At 42.0% G+C, this 18,712-nt stretch overlaps 1 protein-coding gene across 1 annotated transcript; it reads left to right on the plus strand.

The window, feature by feature from the left end:
• Window positions 1-7,134: 7,134 nt before the first annotated feature.
• Window positions 7,135-15,853, plus strand: LOC127367010 (Krueppel-like factor 6). The gene is made up of 4 exons (XM_051406521.1): window positions 7,135-7,466; window positions 9,839-10,421; window positions 11,669-11,792; window positions 12,897-15,853. Exons 1-4 carry the CDS (start codon window positions 7,365-7,367, stop codon window positions 12,946-12,948), a joined length of 861 nt encoding a protein of 286 aa, XP_051262481.1. The 5' UTR covers window positions 7,135-7,364; the 3' UTR covers window positions 12,949-15,853.
• Window positions 15,854-18,712: the final 2,859 nt, after the last annotated feature.

Genomic DNA, 18,712 nt, shown 5'->3' on the forward strand with positions numbered 1-18,712 from the left:
TCTACAGTATATACAGTATATGTCGGCCTATTTCCACTCGTTCTCAGCCAGATTGTCCAGTTTGCTTACTCCCTAGCTTTCCAGCCTTTGTTCTGCCCATCTGACTGTTCTCGCTTGACCACCTCCCTGACCCCTCTTCGGATAACTTTGCCTGTTTTGACCCTAGCCTCTCTATAACTTCAGTAAACGTTCTTTCAACTGCCTGCCTTTGAGCAGTGCTTCTGGGTTCATTTTCTGAGCCTTTACAATAGTAGCTTTATCTTCCTGTTAGGCCAAACCTAGCCTTGTCTTCAAATTAGCACAAACTTTAAACCGATGTACAGACAATTGCAGATGAAATACATTCCAGACCCCAAGTTACTCAATTTAGTCAATCTTCATCAGTTCCTAGCTGAATAAGAAAACTTTGATGCACAGCTTTGCTGAACTAAGATCTTATTAGTACTGTCAGTCTCAGACCTGGATCTACTATTGCACCATGTCAACTGGCAACTCACTACATTGGCCAATCAAATGCATGAAGGGTACCATACTGTACCATGTCGTATCATCATATTGGTCTTTTACTGTGGAGGCTCACCACCTCCTCCTTCCCCAGCCACCACTGGCATACAGGACCTTGATTGGATTAACACTTAAGGCCAGTCCATTACATCAACTACACCAATAAATGTATGGGTTTTATGGGCGTATGCTAAATTATTCACTATCATGTATGAAGTAAATTATGAAATTAATCTGCATTAACTTGTTGGTCCCTCCTGGTTGAACCGATGTTACCTTCTATGTTCAATGATTTTTATGTTGTATAACACTATTTTAATTATCAGAAAATCTCTAATTTCACCACAAAGTCAAAGAAAGAGCAGAACTCCATGTCTATTCTGTGCCACTGAGGTGGCTATGTTTAGGACTGCAGTACACAGTTTTTGCTGCTGCAGACTAATACATTATGGCAGCCCGAAGGCACATGTGGCTCACTCTTTTGTTAAACGTAGCTATTGGCTGCTCAAAAAGTCGTAAGAGGTTGCCAGATGACATCACACAGTAATTAGCACATCAATACGCTTGCTACACCACTTCTGTTTTTCCCAAGCTTGTAGCAGGCAGACTGTAAAGCACAGCATCAGACAAAAAAGTCATTCAGATCAGCATCAACTGCACCAGTGTGTCTTCAAAAGCTCTGGGACACATTTTCACAGCGTTTTCCTGATGGTTGAGAAAGCGTTTTGGGCCCTCACTTGTCGCTTTTAAGAAATGATGTCACTAGAAACAAACTTACACACGCTGCTTGTTACATCACTTAAAAGCTTTCCGTACTTGCCGAGCCATAGGCACTCATCCTCCCTGTACATTTATCTTTCTCTCTAGAGCCCTCATTTCCTCTCTCGCTCCGTTGGATCTCTGCTTTAGTGCTCCCCTGGGATACTCAAACCCAGAATGCAACGCTCCAGCAAATGGTTAACATACTGTACTCAGGTCATCTGAAGCTGGCCCCCATCTCTGAGATGAACAGATGACGTGTTCCTCAGATGGGATGAAGCAGAGTCATGACTCATCTAATGTACAGTTGATAGATGTGGGAAACACGGCAGAATTGACCTTTCTTTGTGTACATGTCTCGCCAGTGGAATTCTGGGTAACTGCTATAGGCTCTCTCAGTATTGTGTTTCCACATTGTAAATGGCCTGGCTGATTCAGTTGGTCAGAACGGTGCTAATTAAATTGTTTAAAATGCCCATGATGTGAGTCATCAGTCTGAGATATAAAACAAACCTCTGCTAAAATACTTCTGGAAAACATATCCTAACATGGAGTCAAACGATCTTCTATTATAAATGCGTATGTCTTTTATTGAATATAGATAATTAACTTTTAATGGATTTGCATTGTAGAACATTTTTGTGTATATTTGTTTTCCCCTCAAAAATGTTCTGTCTCGTAAATATGGACCCATGTCACTACTTCTTTTCTGTCTCCCATCTTCTTTAACCTTCCAGATTTGTAGATGTACATCATGGTGTACAGCAGTCCCACCACAGATAACGGCAAAATGATAGCATAACACTATAAAGATGTGTTGTTCGTTAAAAGGCTTGTCATACTGTAAAATATTGTTTTCATCCAGTTACTTCTTGATGGGAAAGTTTGCCTTGTCAATCTGAAGTTAGTGAAAATGACAACTGCTGTCATGGAAAATAGAAGGTTTACAGTAAAAACAATTACTGAGCCTTTCAACTTATCAACACTGAAAACTTGTGGGAGAAAACACAAGCAGTCCAATTGACCAATCACAGTTATGTTGCCGGATTGCCAGTTTTGTATTATGATTAATGAACCTCATGAACATTTGGGCTACGTTTTGTTTAGCCACTTTTTCCCATGAAAAAGTTGGGCTGTATTCAAAATCTGCTATTCGTCTTATAATACTAGTATAAACCTGTTATCGAGATTGACAGAGCACTGAGTTCAATGGACATCTGCAATAGCTAAGTAGGCTACTTTTATGACAGTAAGGCTGGTTTCTGGCTCCGATGATTGGGCTACTTGGTGTCCATCAACTCTGGTGTCAACTACACCTGTAGCCTCTGTTGCTATACGCAATAAAGCCTTAACTCCCAAGTATAAATAAAGCTTATCCCTCTTAGGAGACCTACATAATATAACCTAACCTCTTAAAGGTCTGATGTGTAGGAATCAGTGGCATCTAGCGGTGCAACGCCCTCGCTTCACTGTCCCCTTCCAAGTACAAAGGGAGAAACCAGAGTAAAATGTTAAATGTTAAAATGAATGTGAACTTAGTAAATCTCCTCTGTGCCTCTATTTGGTTATGTTTTGAATATTGCTTTAGTCATGAGCACCAAGGCTTTTATTTTCAAGCAACCATGTAAACATCACTTAGGATCTGTGCTTCCCCTTACTCACTCATACGGAGAAAGCAGACTGAGTCTGCTTTCTAATGTTCAGCCATGAGCTTCACATTCACTCAGTGTAACTACCTCGTGCTGTTGGACGGCTGGGAATTGAAAACCTTGTTCAAAAGCACTTTAAGGGCAGGTGTTGAAGAAGGGAATGTCTCAGTGAGTTTCCTCGGGATACAGAGCAGCATTCCCGTCATATGTTTGCTCTTCTAAACACTGCGACTGTTAGACAGGAATCCATTCCCTTTAATGACCGAGGTCTTATGATTCTGATTCATCTGCAGCGCATCAAAACCCAAGATCACTGAGACATGTGATGTAATGAACCAATTACATTAACTGCTTGTTTTTGCTGCAGAGTCACTCCACAGACTGTTGCTCATTGTGCCTGCTCTACGCTTCCATATACTGTATTTTTTTTCTCGCTGTGAATATCTCTGCATTTTGATTAGATTCAAGTGACAGGCAGTTGGGTTGCCACACACTGAATATGTTGGGAAAATCAACTCTCTCAGGCATCCAAATGGTAATCCCACCAAATGGCATGCATTTGCGAGGCGATCAATCAAAACGTAGACACAACAACATCCACAGCTTCTAAATCATTGTCATTTGTTATTATGCTATCTGACTATTCCTTTTCAAATGGCAACAACAAAACTTTTTTTAGCCTAATTGCGGCCGTGGATTACTAATCAGGCACCAGGCACTGTTTGCAAATTAAGAACTGGCCATTATCTGCCGTGCAAAGAATTTTAGGACAGCTAATTAAAAGTGAGTGACCATTTTCTGGCATGGTTTCCAAATGCAGGATTTTAAACTGTGTGTTGGATGAGAAACAGCAATGGCTTGTTTTCTCTGCTTGATCCCTGACATTTTCTGTGCTTACACTTTTACAAAAGGACTCTGACTTCGTGGCCTATGTCTAAGTACTTCTATGTTTATATATCTATGCATGTTGTGTGCTGGCTGATAGTGTGGTTTTCAATATTAAAGTTGTGGTTTTGGAACCTGTTCAAAGATAAGATTTATAGCATCTACTTAAATGTCCACAGAATCTAAAAGAAAACACAATAAATGAAATAATAATATATATAAAATGATCTTGCTCTGTCCCCTTGTTCTACATGATGTTCTGTTGCTCTTATATAAAATGTTTCTGCACCAATATTGTTCGCTACTTGCCTATAGTTAGAAAAAATGCAATTCATTAAACTGACACATCCTCAAGTAGACACATACAGTGCACGGAAGAGTGCAGGAGATGTGCACAAATACATAAAGAAGGCCTGAGCAGTACAGAGCAGTGCCGCCCATCTGCATGCTGTTTATGCTTATTATTTTGTTGCTATGGATTCATCCTGTCACAGACCAGCTTCCCACGTGCATTGCCACCAACATCAGTCACTGCTTCACGGCAACTGTGCTCATTCTATACAGTCGTATGACTCATGCCATCTCTGCATCAGAGTCAAGATGACTTCTACTACCACAAACAAGAAATGTGCAAGAATTTGATTTGATGACTCTGGTTCAGAGATGCTCAATGTAGATTTTGACAGTGGGTTTTAAATGGCAAAGGGTTTTAATGATGACAGAACAAAAGTATCTTTTTAGAGATATTAGCTGATGAGTGAGTGTGTTGCATTCCTGAGGTGACAGTGCTGCAAAAACAGACTGACATGAGTTTTAAATCAGAAACTCAAGTATTAAAAAAAAAACCACTGTTGTAATAATACATGGATAATTGGAAGAGTAAATAATAGCAGCCTGGATTTTATGTTGTTTCGGGCCTTATATGTAAACTGATATGTGTATAGCTAAATATAAAGCAAAATAAAAACAAAAGCCTCGAAGGGATCCTGCATCTGAATTAGAGCTGTGTCCCAGTTCCATACTACACTTGGATTCAGTATAAAAGTCAGTATGCACACACAATCTTGTTCCACACTGCAATGCACAAAGAGACAGGAGGGGCTACACAACTGCATAAAACTAAAATATATTGGTATTTTGAATATATATTTTTGGAAGTTTGTGTCATTTGATGGTTTCATTGACATCCTGCTACTCTACAGCACATGCTAATGTGTTAGCCTTAGTATGCTAAGTTGTTGAACCAGTGCAGGGGAAGTGATGATTTTAGTTATTTTCTCTTACTGAACAGGTCAGGCCCTTAAAGCCTGTTGCGTCTAACTGCATGCTGCATATAAAAACCAGTCTGTAATACTGAAGGTACTGTATGTGCATTGATATAAATACTCTATTGTCTCTGTGCACTGCTGTTAAAAGGTCAGCAATGAATCATCAATGCTTTAGGGAAGCATGACTCTTCCCCTCTATTACTTATCATCTGTGTCACAACAGAGACCTGTCCATGTGCTCTCTGTCCCCGAACCCCATAGACTCATGACAAAATGTGATGCTGCTGAGTGCTGCAAATGTGCCCACAGCTGAGATCTCAACAAAAGAGACTCCGTTGTGGAGGCGCTCGACCGGGCCGATGGGTCAAACAATGGTGCTCTGTTCCAAATATGTTGTTTGTCACATCGCCTGCCTTTAACTCGTCAATGCCGCTGTTGTTCTACTTGAATTCAACTTTATCCCACATCTTATGCAACTGGACATGTAGTTTTACTCACATGTACTGTATGTTAGGGGTTAGTAAGCTTAAAAATAGCTCAGCATTAGTCATAATGTTTTGACTGATGGAGAATAAAGCATGGCAACTGATAGAGAGCACAAATAAAACTAATTAAAGTGTTGTTTATCATATTGGCTGGAGGGAAGTGGGCAATTTAACACTCACTTAACAAAGTAAAAGCCTTATTATTTTACAGACTGGATCACCTGTACTTTTAAAGCCAAGGAACTATTGAGATTCTTTCCAAAGCGGATATGACATTTTACAAATTGATTTCTTATGTTAACAACATAATAAAGCCTGAAGCAGAACACATATCGAGGACATAAATCTCTTCATATATCAACATGTAGGCCTATTACTTCTGATTAATATTCATGCTTCTTTGATCTTGGCGAGAAGGGAAGTGGGGTAGCACTAATCACCGCAGAGCAATGATCATCTACATTAAAAGGAGGGAAAGAGGCAAATACATGTCTGGAGGAGTGCCAGTGTGTATTTATAGCATGTCATTCTAGACCTGTGAGAGATATATTTGGGATCTTGTATTAGAAACTCTCACCGTGCACCATGGGTGGCCCACGCTTTTTTTTTTTTTTTTTGCTGCCTCTTCTTCTTTCCTGTTTCTAGAGGAACTCAAGTACGGTGTGGTGTCATGATCTAATCGAGGATAGTAACCACGCTTTGGTGCAAAGGAAGTAAGCTGTCTTACGTAGAAAGAGAGAGCCACAGGTGATTGAGAATAACACACACACACACACAGAAATGCACATTATCTCCAGCAGAACCTGCCCTGTCCCCCATGATGTGCCTGAAGCTGCTGCCACTATAATAACCTGCACAGCATTTTGTGAAAAAAAAAATCATCTTTATGGCAACTCTATTATAACTTAATAGCGTATTAAACTGTCTCCACTGTCACATGGAGACTCATAATAATCCACATGGATCTCTGGGCAGCCATGAAAAGAGGTCTGTCTGATTTGTTTCATAGACTACTGAAATTGATCAGGTTTTTGACGATCCCCCGGAGTTTGAGCCACCTCCGACTATTACTGCCCCCCCGCTCTGCGCTTTATGGACGGCAGACACACTGAACCAACGTGAATCTTTCTTTACAGACTTTCCTCTTTTCTTACACTCAAGCCTTTAAGTCGCCCAGAGAAGAGATGTCCGTGTGTGTGTGTGTGTGTGTGTGTGTGATGAAATGACAACAGTGGAGTGTGCCTATTTAGAGACTGGAAGCAAAGCTCGAAGCCAGCCGGCGCTTCTCCTCCTGCGGCTGCCGCTGCTCCGGGAGAAGCTGAAGCTCACATTTGAATCAGTCGAACACTCTACTTCCTCGTTTCGGAGCGAGAGGATATATAGTGCTCTAAAAATAGCCCCGATCTGGCCCAATGGGAGCCGGAGACGCTTCGGACCCGCGCACCAACCACAGCTGACAGGATGAGTCGGCTCTGGCTCCGCATTGGCCCGGGGTGGTCTGGTAGGCGGGTGGTGCGCTCCTGCGAGCCCATTGGTGGAAGGGCCGAAACGTAATGCAATCACATGGGGGTGGGTTTGTCTGTAATTTTGAATCGGGGGGGAAGTTTACAGTGTGCTGACGGACTTTTAGAGAGTTCAGTGTTGTGCGCTCTCGGTGCGTCACACGCTCAGACCCTTCACTGGAAGCGCACGACTCCACACTTATTATACATGCAAACACAGCCAAGACTCCAGCTTCTCTCTGAACAACAACAGGCTTCGTTTTTCTACAAGCTTGAATTCGCTTCTACTTGTGGCTGCATCTTAGGAGTGAAATGGATGTCATCCCTATGTGTAGCATCTTCCAGGAGCTCCAGATTGTGCACGATACCGGATACTTTTCAGCTTTACCGTCTCTGGAAGAGTACTGGCAGCAGGTAACGAGTCGCTCCCTCCATCCAAACACACAGCCTGACAGATCGCCCCGTGCTCGTGTTGTGCGCTGGTTGTGTTGTAGTGGAAGTGTGAGGATTGTGGGTCATTTCGGGAAACTTGCTTTCTCGGTGACAGCTGCGTGTGGACGTGCAAATGTCGCAAGTTGTTAATGTAACTCCAGGTTTGATTTAGTGCAACTGTTACCATTCATTTCCCTGTTAAAAGTGGCCCTGCATGCGTTCACAGGGGAAGTGATGTGAGTTCTCTGAGTGACAGATCTCTTTAATATTCCTGCGCTATTTCCAAACGCTGTTAGTGTGCATGTGGCGCACAATAGTGACTTTTTTATTTACCTTGTCATACTTTATATTATTATTCTGATTTCTTTAAATTTTACTGTACAATATTCGTATGATCATTTTGAGGTGAATATGAGTTTTGATGGGTTTTTTTTTAGCTTTTTGCACGCTGAGAGTTGTTCCGTGGTGAGGTTTGCTGTTGGAAATATTGTAGTAGATAGTTTGGGCTCATACTCGCGTACAGGCACATCGGCTGGAGCAATCAAATAAAAACACGCTGTGTTGCAGATTTAGCGGCTCAATGGCGAGCCGTGCGTCTTTGCGCGTATCTCCGCCTCTCTCTCGCCCTCTCCCTCTCCCTCTCCCTCTCTCTCTCTCTCTCTCGCTCTCGCTCTCTGTCACACACGCACACACACACACAGACACACAGATGAGAGAGTGACAGACTGACAGAGAGAGAAAGAGAGAGAGAGAGAGAGAGAGAGAGAGACTGATTTCTATTCCACTTTGGCTCGACTAAGCGGCCCCCTGGATGACAGAACACATCAGAGTTTTATACTGGAGAGGAAGAGGGGAAGCGAAAGTCGCTTCTTGCTCTGGTTAGGAAATGAAATTGATTGAATTGGCAACACTCTCAGGTTCTTCTTCTATCTCTCCGTCTATCAGATCTCTTCGGGCTCCGGGCCAAGTCGCCCTCCTAGGCATTTAAAGCTCGCCTGGGATTTTTCCGGCACTGCTGACGAGAAACATTTGTCTTGAATGCATTCTCTCTCATTACCAAATTACTACGATGGTCCCACATATTCCCATTTTAGACACAAAGTGTGTTTATGATAAGTTGTCATGGCCTTTTCCTACACCAGGAATTAGAAAACTCTGTCTGTTCCTGAATTAAAGTGTATATATGTCATTGAATGACACCACACCATGCTTTATGGACATTTAATCCATTCTGGTGTTGTTATAAGATGTGTGTTATATTAATGTTGATGCTTGTCTTTTTCCTTTTACTTTCATTCGTGTTTCTATAAAATGTATCAAGGTTAGTCTGCAGACTTTATTTTGAGGTATTCCACTGATGTAGCTCTGTACATATGCTGTATTTTGCATATGCATCTGAGCTGTGTGCAGCCAAACAGGGGAAAGCCTCATTCTAATATTAGAGGCCTGAAGACGTGAAACTCTGAAAAAGGTTTAGGAAAAGCCAGAAAAAGTCCTTTTATGGCTTTTTCTCCCCTTCTTCTTACCTCACTTGTTAACTATCTTGGAACCCTGAGCTGGGGATACCACAAGTCCATTCAGTTCTATTGTAATGCTGTTTGTCTGTAAATTGTGATCTGCTTCATTAGGAAATGGCCTGCACTCGCTGGTTGCAGTGGGTTGAGGAAGTGCTATCTCACTTCCTTTTCAAAGAAAATAAACCCACAATTCACAGCGGCTCTTGCAGTATTCATGCCAGGCTTTTTATGGACCCCCGTGAACCAGACCTCCCTCCTCTTGGTCCCTGGTGTGCTATGTTATTTCTAGCGATGCCTCCGAATGCATTATTAAATCCACATTATGTTGAATAATTGATAGATTTAAAAGATCTACAAGCACTTCCCTAACCCAATGGGGGGCTCTGTAGCATATGTAAATTTCATGACCAACCCCAATATGCACCTACACGCACTCACTCACACACACAACCATGCAAGCGTTCGCCGGTAAGAGCACCTTGTTCTTGCATGCTCTCAGAAGGAAATGCGGGGCTTGTAATCTTCCCTGATATGGCCTCAGAGGGCACCCTTAGAACGTACTTGACTATCCTCTGCATAGGACATTGTGTCTTGCCTCGTTCCTGCAGGCAGGAAGGAAGCAGGGCCAGTGGTGGTACAGTGTCATAGCATTTCCCCGTCCTGCTGCTGCTGCTTCTAAGAATAAACACAGCGTATAGACAAACGCCAGAGTTTGTGTTTCCCTTGAAAAGAAATCGAGTTTTTGGGTGTTTTGGGGACTTTCCAGTTGAAGAGAAGCGTTGTGCCTCAGGCTGTGCACCCGTGAACTCACTGCTATCTTGTCTTCCCTCCACACAGACATGCCTCGAGCTGGAGAGATACCTCCAGAGCGAGCCCTACGTCTCAGCCACCGACCTCAAATTTGAGAGCCAGGAGGACCTGTGGAGCAAGCTGATGCTCGCCTGCGGGGACAAGTCAAGCGAGCCCGACCCAAAGATCCCCCACATCAAGGAGGAGGAAGACAATCAGGACAGCCAGCACCTCGACGCCGGCGGCTTCAACTCCGATGCCAGCAGCGAGGCCTCGGACAGCTCAGAGGAGCTCTCCCCTACCCTCGACTTCTCCTCCGGCTCTTTGACTGACATTCTGGGAGACGGTGGCGAAGACCTGGGCTCCGCCATCATCAGCACGCCGCCGTCCTCACCTGAGCTGGGCAAGGAGGGCTCTGTCACCCAGGTGTGGAGTGGGATACAGACTGTTCTGCACTCACCTGGCAAAATAAGGACTGGGGGCATGGAGAGGACCCTGGAGAGGTCTGGGCTGACCAGCGGGGAGGCGTCACCTGACGGCAGGAGACGGGTGCACAGGTGTCACTTCAATGGATGCAGGAAGGTGTACACCAAGAGCTCTCACCTCAAAGCACACCAGCGCACGCACACAGGTAAAGATGCGTGAGAGTGAGATGTTTTTATCGCTGCCATGCAAATGTCAAGAGTGTGAATGGGCTGAGGGAGGGGGCGGGGGTGATACAGCCCTAACAGGTAATGACATCATGTTTTTAAACCACTTTTCCAAAGCAACACTAAACCACCTCATCTGAGGAGTGAAAACCTCTCAAAAGTGCGATTAAAATAAACTCGGGTGTTGATTTGCTGCTCAAAGTGCTGAAAAAACTCCCACATACTTTGAATAGTTTGGCTGGAGGAATGCCCTCAACTGTGACCTAATTCACACAGAGGAACGTGACTTCATGCAGGGGGGAAGGGAGACGGAGAGCGAGAGACGGGAGGAGGAGGGGGAGGGATGCTCTTTTGTGGCCGAGCAGCACCCAGAGGATGTGGATCCTGAAAACAAATCAACAGTTCTCAGATTTCACCATGGGAAAAGACTCACAGAGTCTCTGGTTTGCATTCAAAGTCCAAAAGAAATTATGGGAATCTGACATTTGCGGTGTTTGGTCCGGGGGTTCAAATGTGAGCAGTTTCCTTCGTCACCTTTGACCTCTGCCAGGCTGTGCCTCCCATTAGCAGAGGAAGTCACATTCCTAGCATCCTCCTTCATGGTTAATGGCCTTTAGGACCATTAGGAACAGTCTCTATTTTTTCCTGCAGCTCTCCCCCATTACATAAGCCGTCTACTCGAGCAGCTCCTTAAAGCTGCATACCACAGCTCTCAAGACCCGCAAGGCACGAGGTTGTTTTTCTCCTCAACTTACAGTAGTCAGCCCAATCTGCTTAGCACCTAGTTGTGCAGGATCACATTTTCTCTGAAATCAGCGTTGTTAAAACCTCTCGGATAAGTAAGAACTGTAAATATTGGCTGCATATTCGAGAAGTTGAATTTCAAAATGTCAGAATATTATAAGTTAGACGTTTGATTGATGGCTGAAAATTACTACTAATGTGGCAGACGGCAAATAATTAAAGGGATAAGATTCAGTGGATAAGAAAGGTCTATTTGACAAAATCCTAGCATGTCTTTAGACTGGCTGCCAGGTATTTTAGTATTGATGGGTTAACTCTTCACAAAACCTGCAGAAACCTGTTTGTTAAGGACAAACAATGGCTTAGCAGATGCAGAAGTCTTTCTACACTGGTGTCTTTTTCTAAGGCTTTACACTTTTTTTTTTTACAAAGAATGCTCTTCCTGTTAAATGTTGACTCTTTTTTTTCCCCCTTTTATTTGCAGGTGAGAAACCCTACAGGTGTTCATGGGAGGGCTGCGAGTGGCGCTTTGCACGAAGCGATGAGCTCACCAGACACTTCAGGAAGCACACTGGAGCAAAGCCATTCAAATGCAGTCACTGCGACAGGTGAGAGTCAACGTTCATGATAGCTGACACATAACCTGGGTGACCTCCAATGGGTACAGAAATGGGAAAAAGTCAGAATGTCAACAGTGCAAGCAGCCGAGCAAGTCAAGAGTTTTTAAGAGGCAAAAATAATATCTCTCAAGCAAAGTGCTGTGGATCATTGTTTGATTTCATGCATCCTTCAAAGGCTTTCCACAATATTAACTCCCAAACGCCATAGCAAAGCTGCAATCCCCTTCCCTTTACCATTCACTTATAAAAAAGCCCACCACTTACGTATGCAAATGAGTTTATCCAAATGACACTTCAGGTGGGGGGATGAATGAGGGTCAAGGATGGACTGATGGAATGGGGTCGAGGTCAAGGGGTTGGATGAAAAGAGAGATGAACAAACATTCGAATGCAGATGGGTGATGAGTAGAAGCCAAGGAGGTGATGTGATGAGAAGCGTAGGCAGTGAGACTGGGCGACATCTCAATGAGCCATTGTAGCTTTATGGTCCCCCATTTGGTCCTTGTAATGACAGGGAACTGGATGAGGGTGAAGCATGGGCTTTTCCCCTGAACCTACTACATTAATGTCATATCATACAGCCAAAGAGAAGGACAGACAGTTAAGCTCAGGTCAACTTCCATATCTGACAGCTATTACAGCTCCTGATTGGGCAAAAAGAACTACAGAAGTGCCAACAAATAGATGGCAAAATGGCTGCAAAGACTCCAGTTTTATGTAAATAAAATCCAGTTTCAACAGTATTTTTAAGTTAAGTTTATTGTGATAATGAAAAAAGAAAAAGGTTTGCTTAACTGGGTTCACTTTTAATAAGCTGCTTCAATTGTGTAATATATCAGAAGCAGCTCAATTAGGCTTAATTCCAGTTCTTTGTTGTGATTACAAGGAAAAGGGCTGAACAAATTTCAACACACAGTTTATATTATGGCCTTATACAGTTGTAATAACTTTATTTTGTACACAGATAAATCAGACAAACAGCGTTTTGAACAGCAAATGTGAAAAGTATATATCTGGATATAAGAAAACAGCAGTTATATGAAACCATTCTTAAACCCACAGCTAAATCTTCTCTCTATCTTCCCTCCTCAGGTGTTTCTCCCGTTCTGACCACCTGGCGCTGCACATGAAGAGGCACATCTAAGATGGCCTCAGTGTTGAGAGCTCTGAGGGATGAATCTGGTTGATTGTCCTGACCTGTGGGGGATCAGCGAGGCCGGTGTGTCCTGGGAGCGTTAACAGGGACACCGCCGTGTTCCAGTCAGTGGAAAAAGATAAAGCAACGCAGGCTATTATTTGCACCATACTTAGTGCCTCCAACACCTCGCTGTGGAGATTGCTCTTGAAAGGTTTTTATGGAGGAATGGGAGGGCGGGGAGAGACTTGAAGAAATGTTAGCGAAGGGGAAAAATCTGGACTGGAGAAGACGGGAAGAGACTCTTCTGTATGGTGTTCGATGCTTTTTTCCTGGAGGATTATGGGACTCCTGCAGGGGTGCCGTTCCTCCAATGACAGTGTGTTTGCCTGTGCGCATGGGGACTGTGAGTGCCTGCGACTGGATGCCTGTGCCGGCTTTATGGAGCGGATGGAGCTTGCATTGTGGAACTGCGAGTGAATGACACAGAGGGGATGACGTTGTGCGAGGGAGGTTTTTTGGGGGGATATTTGTGGTCTCACTTAGAATGAATGCAAGAGTTCTGTCTGTGCAGTTTGAGTCTGTTGGCTGTGGAGGGGAGTAAAGGGTTGTTTGGAGGAGCTGATTTGCTATAGAGCGCCCCTTTCTGCCCGGAGGTGAAACTACAGCTCCCTATTCAAACATGGGAGGTCGTTTTGTTTAGTGCAGCTATTAAATGTGCAATGTATTATGTAGCCTGTCTCAAAACATACACGCTATAAAGCTCATTTTGTTGTCCATTGTGTAAGCTCTGTATCTAAAAGAAAAAAAAAAAAAAAAAAACCAACGGTTATACACAAACAGTTATTGCCATTATAACAGAAGTTGCATGGGATCTGGGGATGAGTTGCTCACCTGTTTGCTTATAGGACAACAAAATTCCATTCAAGAGCAGCTACCTTCATATTACTCAATATCATAGTATTGTACAAAACACATAAGGCAGTCTTCTTTTTTTTTCTTTTTTTTTTCTTGATAAGTTGGGGATACCACTATTGCTTGGCAACTGTCTTGATCATGGGATTTTTGTTCCTTTTTTCTTCACTTGCTCTTCTTTTGTTCTATCTGTAAATGCACTGTTGACCTTACTCTGATGCCTTATGTAAGTGGCCTTGTCCTGTTAAATAGATCTCTCTCTCTCACTCACACACACACACACACACACACACACACACATTAAACCGGGGTTGCGAATGCACTAGGCCGTTAGTGAATTGCTTTATAGAGGCTCTGATCCATACAGTCGCACCTTTGCCCTTTTGTCTTGCGACAGACTCCTCTAAACTCCTGAAAAATAAAAAAGAACTATATATCAGCTTCATAATGACTGCCATTTTTACATCTCTGTGCATTATTATCATAACTATATCAAAACTAAATTATATTCCCCAAAATGACGCCAAAATAATTGGTCTGAGACAGAATTGTGGAGCACTTGGAAAAGCAATTCAGTTTTGTAAAGATTTACTACTATGTAGTATATAGTGGTGTAGATGCACTTCAGATGGACTGTAACTTGCTGTCAAAGGTACAAAGTCTAGGAAATTATGTTCTCATGAAATGTGGCATGTTCAGCCACCAAGGCTGTGACAAATAAGAATTTACTACAAAGAAACCATTTGCAGTACGCTGTACGGGCCATTTATGTCTGCAGACATGTCAAAAGCTTACAGTCTTTAAAGAAAAGGATGTGTCCTTTAGAATAATGACGACATTCTCAACCATGAGTCTGTTTTGTTGTATGTTTTGGTAAGTCTCGCCCTCAGGGTGAGTCAGTATCTTTACTCAGACCTGGTTTAAATAACCTGTGATCTGACTAAACGGTACCAAAAACCGGTCTGACCAGTTCAGCTGAGCTGTGCTGCAGGTAGAGGTTTCTGTCTACATCTGCAGGTGAACTGAGATGAGACCAGGACCAGATGTATGTCTGTACCAACTTCACTATATGCATGTTTTAACTTAAGTTACTGTACATGACTTCAACGCACTCCTCTGTGGGTTGACAAAATTCTCTGATCTTTCAAGTTTATAGAAATCCCTTCAGTTTCACAATTGGATAGACTCCATCACAATTTTCCCTATTTCTAGAAAACATGTGGGAGCCACTGTGTTTTTACTGGATATATGTTTTGTTGAAAAGTAAGACACATGGAAGTGTTGAAAAAGAACTTGTCTGCTTTCAGGATATGGCTGGTTTAAGTGGTCATGAAACTTGTTGTAACTCAACACCTGTACAGGTGAACCTGGTCGTTAAAGAAAGTCCATACACTGAGAAATGCAAAGATGTGTACATTGTAAACTAAGAGAATTTTGTAAGGAAGCTTCTATTTTGAAAGGGTATGGGACCAAAAACAAGTGCAGTGTGTTGTTTCTAAAGATTAACCAATAAAGACAAGAGGCTGAAGAATTATTGTAAAATAGACACACTCCATTCTTGTTCATTTGCTTCTGTAACATCTTTGTTTTTGATTTGATTGGAGAAATGTAGAGCAAATGTACGTTTAAAAAGGCATCAATTGCGTATACACCTGTGGCCTATCATCTTTCAAGAAAACAACAACAAAAAAACTACTTTTCAGACGTGAATTGTTCTGGACACTTGAATTGTCATAATTTTGCATTCTGGTGCCCGTTAAGTATTGAGTTTCTTATTTGCCATGTGATTTTTTTTCTCAACTTTTCAAAGACCTGCGAAGACACCCTATCTTTAGCTAGAGAATCTTTATTGGATAAACATGGAGATAAAATATGAGGCTCTATTTTTGTTTGTTTTATGGCATAACAAGATTTTTTCATTTGGAATTGTTTTGTAAAATAGTTTCTGTATGAATGTATTTTTTATTGGAAAATCGATAAAAAGAATTTATTGGATCTACATGTGGTTTTTGTTTTCTTTCTCCTGCAGCCCTCCCAGGACACAGTTGATCAGGAAGTCTCTGTTTATGGGATACTCAGTAGATTCCCAAAGGAGAAATTATCTCTGTTACCCCCTTTCCCTTTCCCCATAGAGGTCAATGGTCACGGTCAACTATAGAACTGCACCATACAGGCAGGGATTCAGTGACTAGAACCAGGGCCACAGAGTTAGATGGCACTCATCAGTTATTATTTTTGAAAAACCTTTACATTAAAGTATTATTCTGGTTGATTACAATTCGGATCTTATTTGCCTAATTTCGGCCATCACAGCATTTAATATTTATACAACAAATTCCATAAAAAAGGCTAAAACCAACAATATCTTAAGTCTCTCAATACTTTCCAACTTCCTTACACCTGTCTGTGGCCCTCAGCCTCAAACCCACCGATTCCTTCTCAGAAAAGCTCTAAATATATAGATTATCTTTTAGAAAAGGCTCAGTAAGTTCCACAGTGAGCTGGTCACTTCAGTTTTTAGTTAACATTACTCAAACAGGAGTAAACTGTGCATTAGTTGGGGATTATTTTCAGCAGTGGATTGATCCACATTTGGTGCTCTGGTGAGTATTTGGGGCAGCAGGACAGAGTGAAAATAAACAACACTGTGTGTTCATAGCAATGAAGGAACACCCAGTACAACTGGCTCAGTGTTTGGACATAGAGATCTATGGTACATTGGATGAAGTTGTAAGAACAAGATTGAGATACACAGACTTGTTTGTAGGAACATTCATTGTTGTTTTTGGTCTTTTCATGAGATTTGTTGATGATGTGAAAAGTAAAGAATACCAACAGACTTATCCTTTAATTGCTACAATGGGAACATTGCAACAACACTAAGGAGAAATCCAGTGGGGGCAGAAACACAAGCAGTCAGATCACACAGGTTTCAGACAAATCCCAGATTAGACAAACCTTTTTTAAGAGAAAACAAAGACAAACTGTCCATCACAGCTTGGAGCTCATCCTCTCTGACCCATCATACTTACTGTAGTTGTGTACACACATAGTTATTACTGACATTTAAGATCTCATAAAATATTTTCAGGAAAAACTGTTGGCTTGTTTAGACCTGCCACCTCCAGTTTTTTATTTTAGATTTAATTGTAGCTATTTCACCGTGTTCCCAGATCTAAGCAATTCCTTTGCTGATTAAAGTGTTACCCTGACCGATAAAAATGATAGCCAAAGCTGAGAAAATAAGACCCAAGTTGTAATAAACTGAAATGATCCTTCAAATGCAGTCATCTCATGATCCAACACTCCCTTTATAAGCAGCTGGGATACTTAAGGCACATAAAACTCTGGCGAAAATGAGAATATTCTGTTTATTCTTACAGATATATTCACGATCAGGGTGATGAGATGGAAAGCTCACCCCAAGTTCGACTTGTGACGATGTGAGCTGGTTGGTGGAATGTGCATAGTGAGGACAATCTGTTCCCCCTGCTCCAGCCAAGAGCGCTGAGTTTTCATCTTACTCTCCAAGAAATTTATGCAAATGAAGTTGTGCCGCAAACAAATCCCTGATAAGAGCTCTGCACACTATACAGACAAATAGCCTCTTCATCTCCGATTGCAAGCACAAAGTGCCTCAGCTTTAACACTGCGCTAGCGAGTACGCCACGCTCCGTGCCCCAAAGCCCCTAAATAATTGAAGCACTCCCAAGAGTTTTTCTTTTCTTTTCAAAGATACATTTATTGGTATTTTAATTCAAATTACCAGAGCTAAAAACTGTACAATATAATAAAATAAACATGTAAAGGAAGGATATGAGGAGGACTACAAAAAAAAGATGAAATATAGACCAGTCATATTTCTTCATTCTGACTGTGGATAGAAACCATGTCATTCCCTGAATAAACTTCCTGGTAACAAGAAATCTTCCAGCAATGACTGCAGTTGCTCTAAAACCAAACTTATTATGCTGTCTTTCGAAGGATCTTATATACCCTGCAATAATTTGGGGTTAGCTGGTGTTTCCAAGTATTGGAGAATTCTCAATTTGCCTTGCCACACTGTCAATTATTTTGTAGACACAATAACATTTATATCAATTAAATATGCATGACTGTGACAGACTAAAACTGGCCTTATTTTTTTCCTCCAAAGCTATTAGGCCTCCCACTGTGAGCACAATTAGACACAAGCATGGTACTCTGGTTTGGACAATTTAGTGGTAAAAGTGGATCCCTTTTCCTACAGAGAACCTGAATATGGGGGCTTTTTGGGAAGGATATACAAAGATATATGACAAGTGTGAGTGAAGAAATACTCCCCATCCCACTTCCTTATCTTCATAACTTGTTAACGTTTAGTGAGGGGTAGTTACACCAGAGCTGTTGTAGTGGGTAGCTTTGTCAAGATATACTTTTTTAGATGTACCTTTCAACACTCGATAGAGTATTTCTAGACCTTATATTTTTATTTTAAGAACCATCAGACTAATGGTTGTGGTCACAGCTTGAAGCAGAGTGCAGACGGAGTGCGTGCATAGCACAATATCTGCAAAGCCTGGCAGGTATCAGAGCTGACATTGTGATCATTTGTTTACACATAGCAAGCATTATAAGAATATTATATTCTATATTAAACCACTTTACACACTGCTAGAGATGCCATTCTGGTGAAGAAACAGAAATACCCTTTAAACCGTCTAATTTAAAGATATTTGTTATAATTAATATTATGCAACTCTTTACTAGGTCATTTTCACCCTCACATTCCCAAAAAAACAATGAGCTCCGTATCCTACGGCTCTGACTGACCAAACTAGTCAAAACAACCTGTAACGCCAGTTCCTACTGCCACAAT

This window comes from Dicentrarchus labrax, unplaced genomic scaffold, assembly GCF_905237075.1.
Source record: "Dicentrarchus labrax unplaced genomic scaffold, dlabrax2021, whole genome shotgun sequence".
Lineage (NCBI taxonomy): Eukaryota > Metazoa > Chordata > Actinopteri > Moronidae > Dicentrarchus > Dicentrarchus labrax.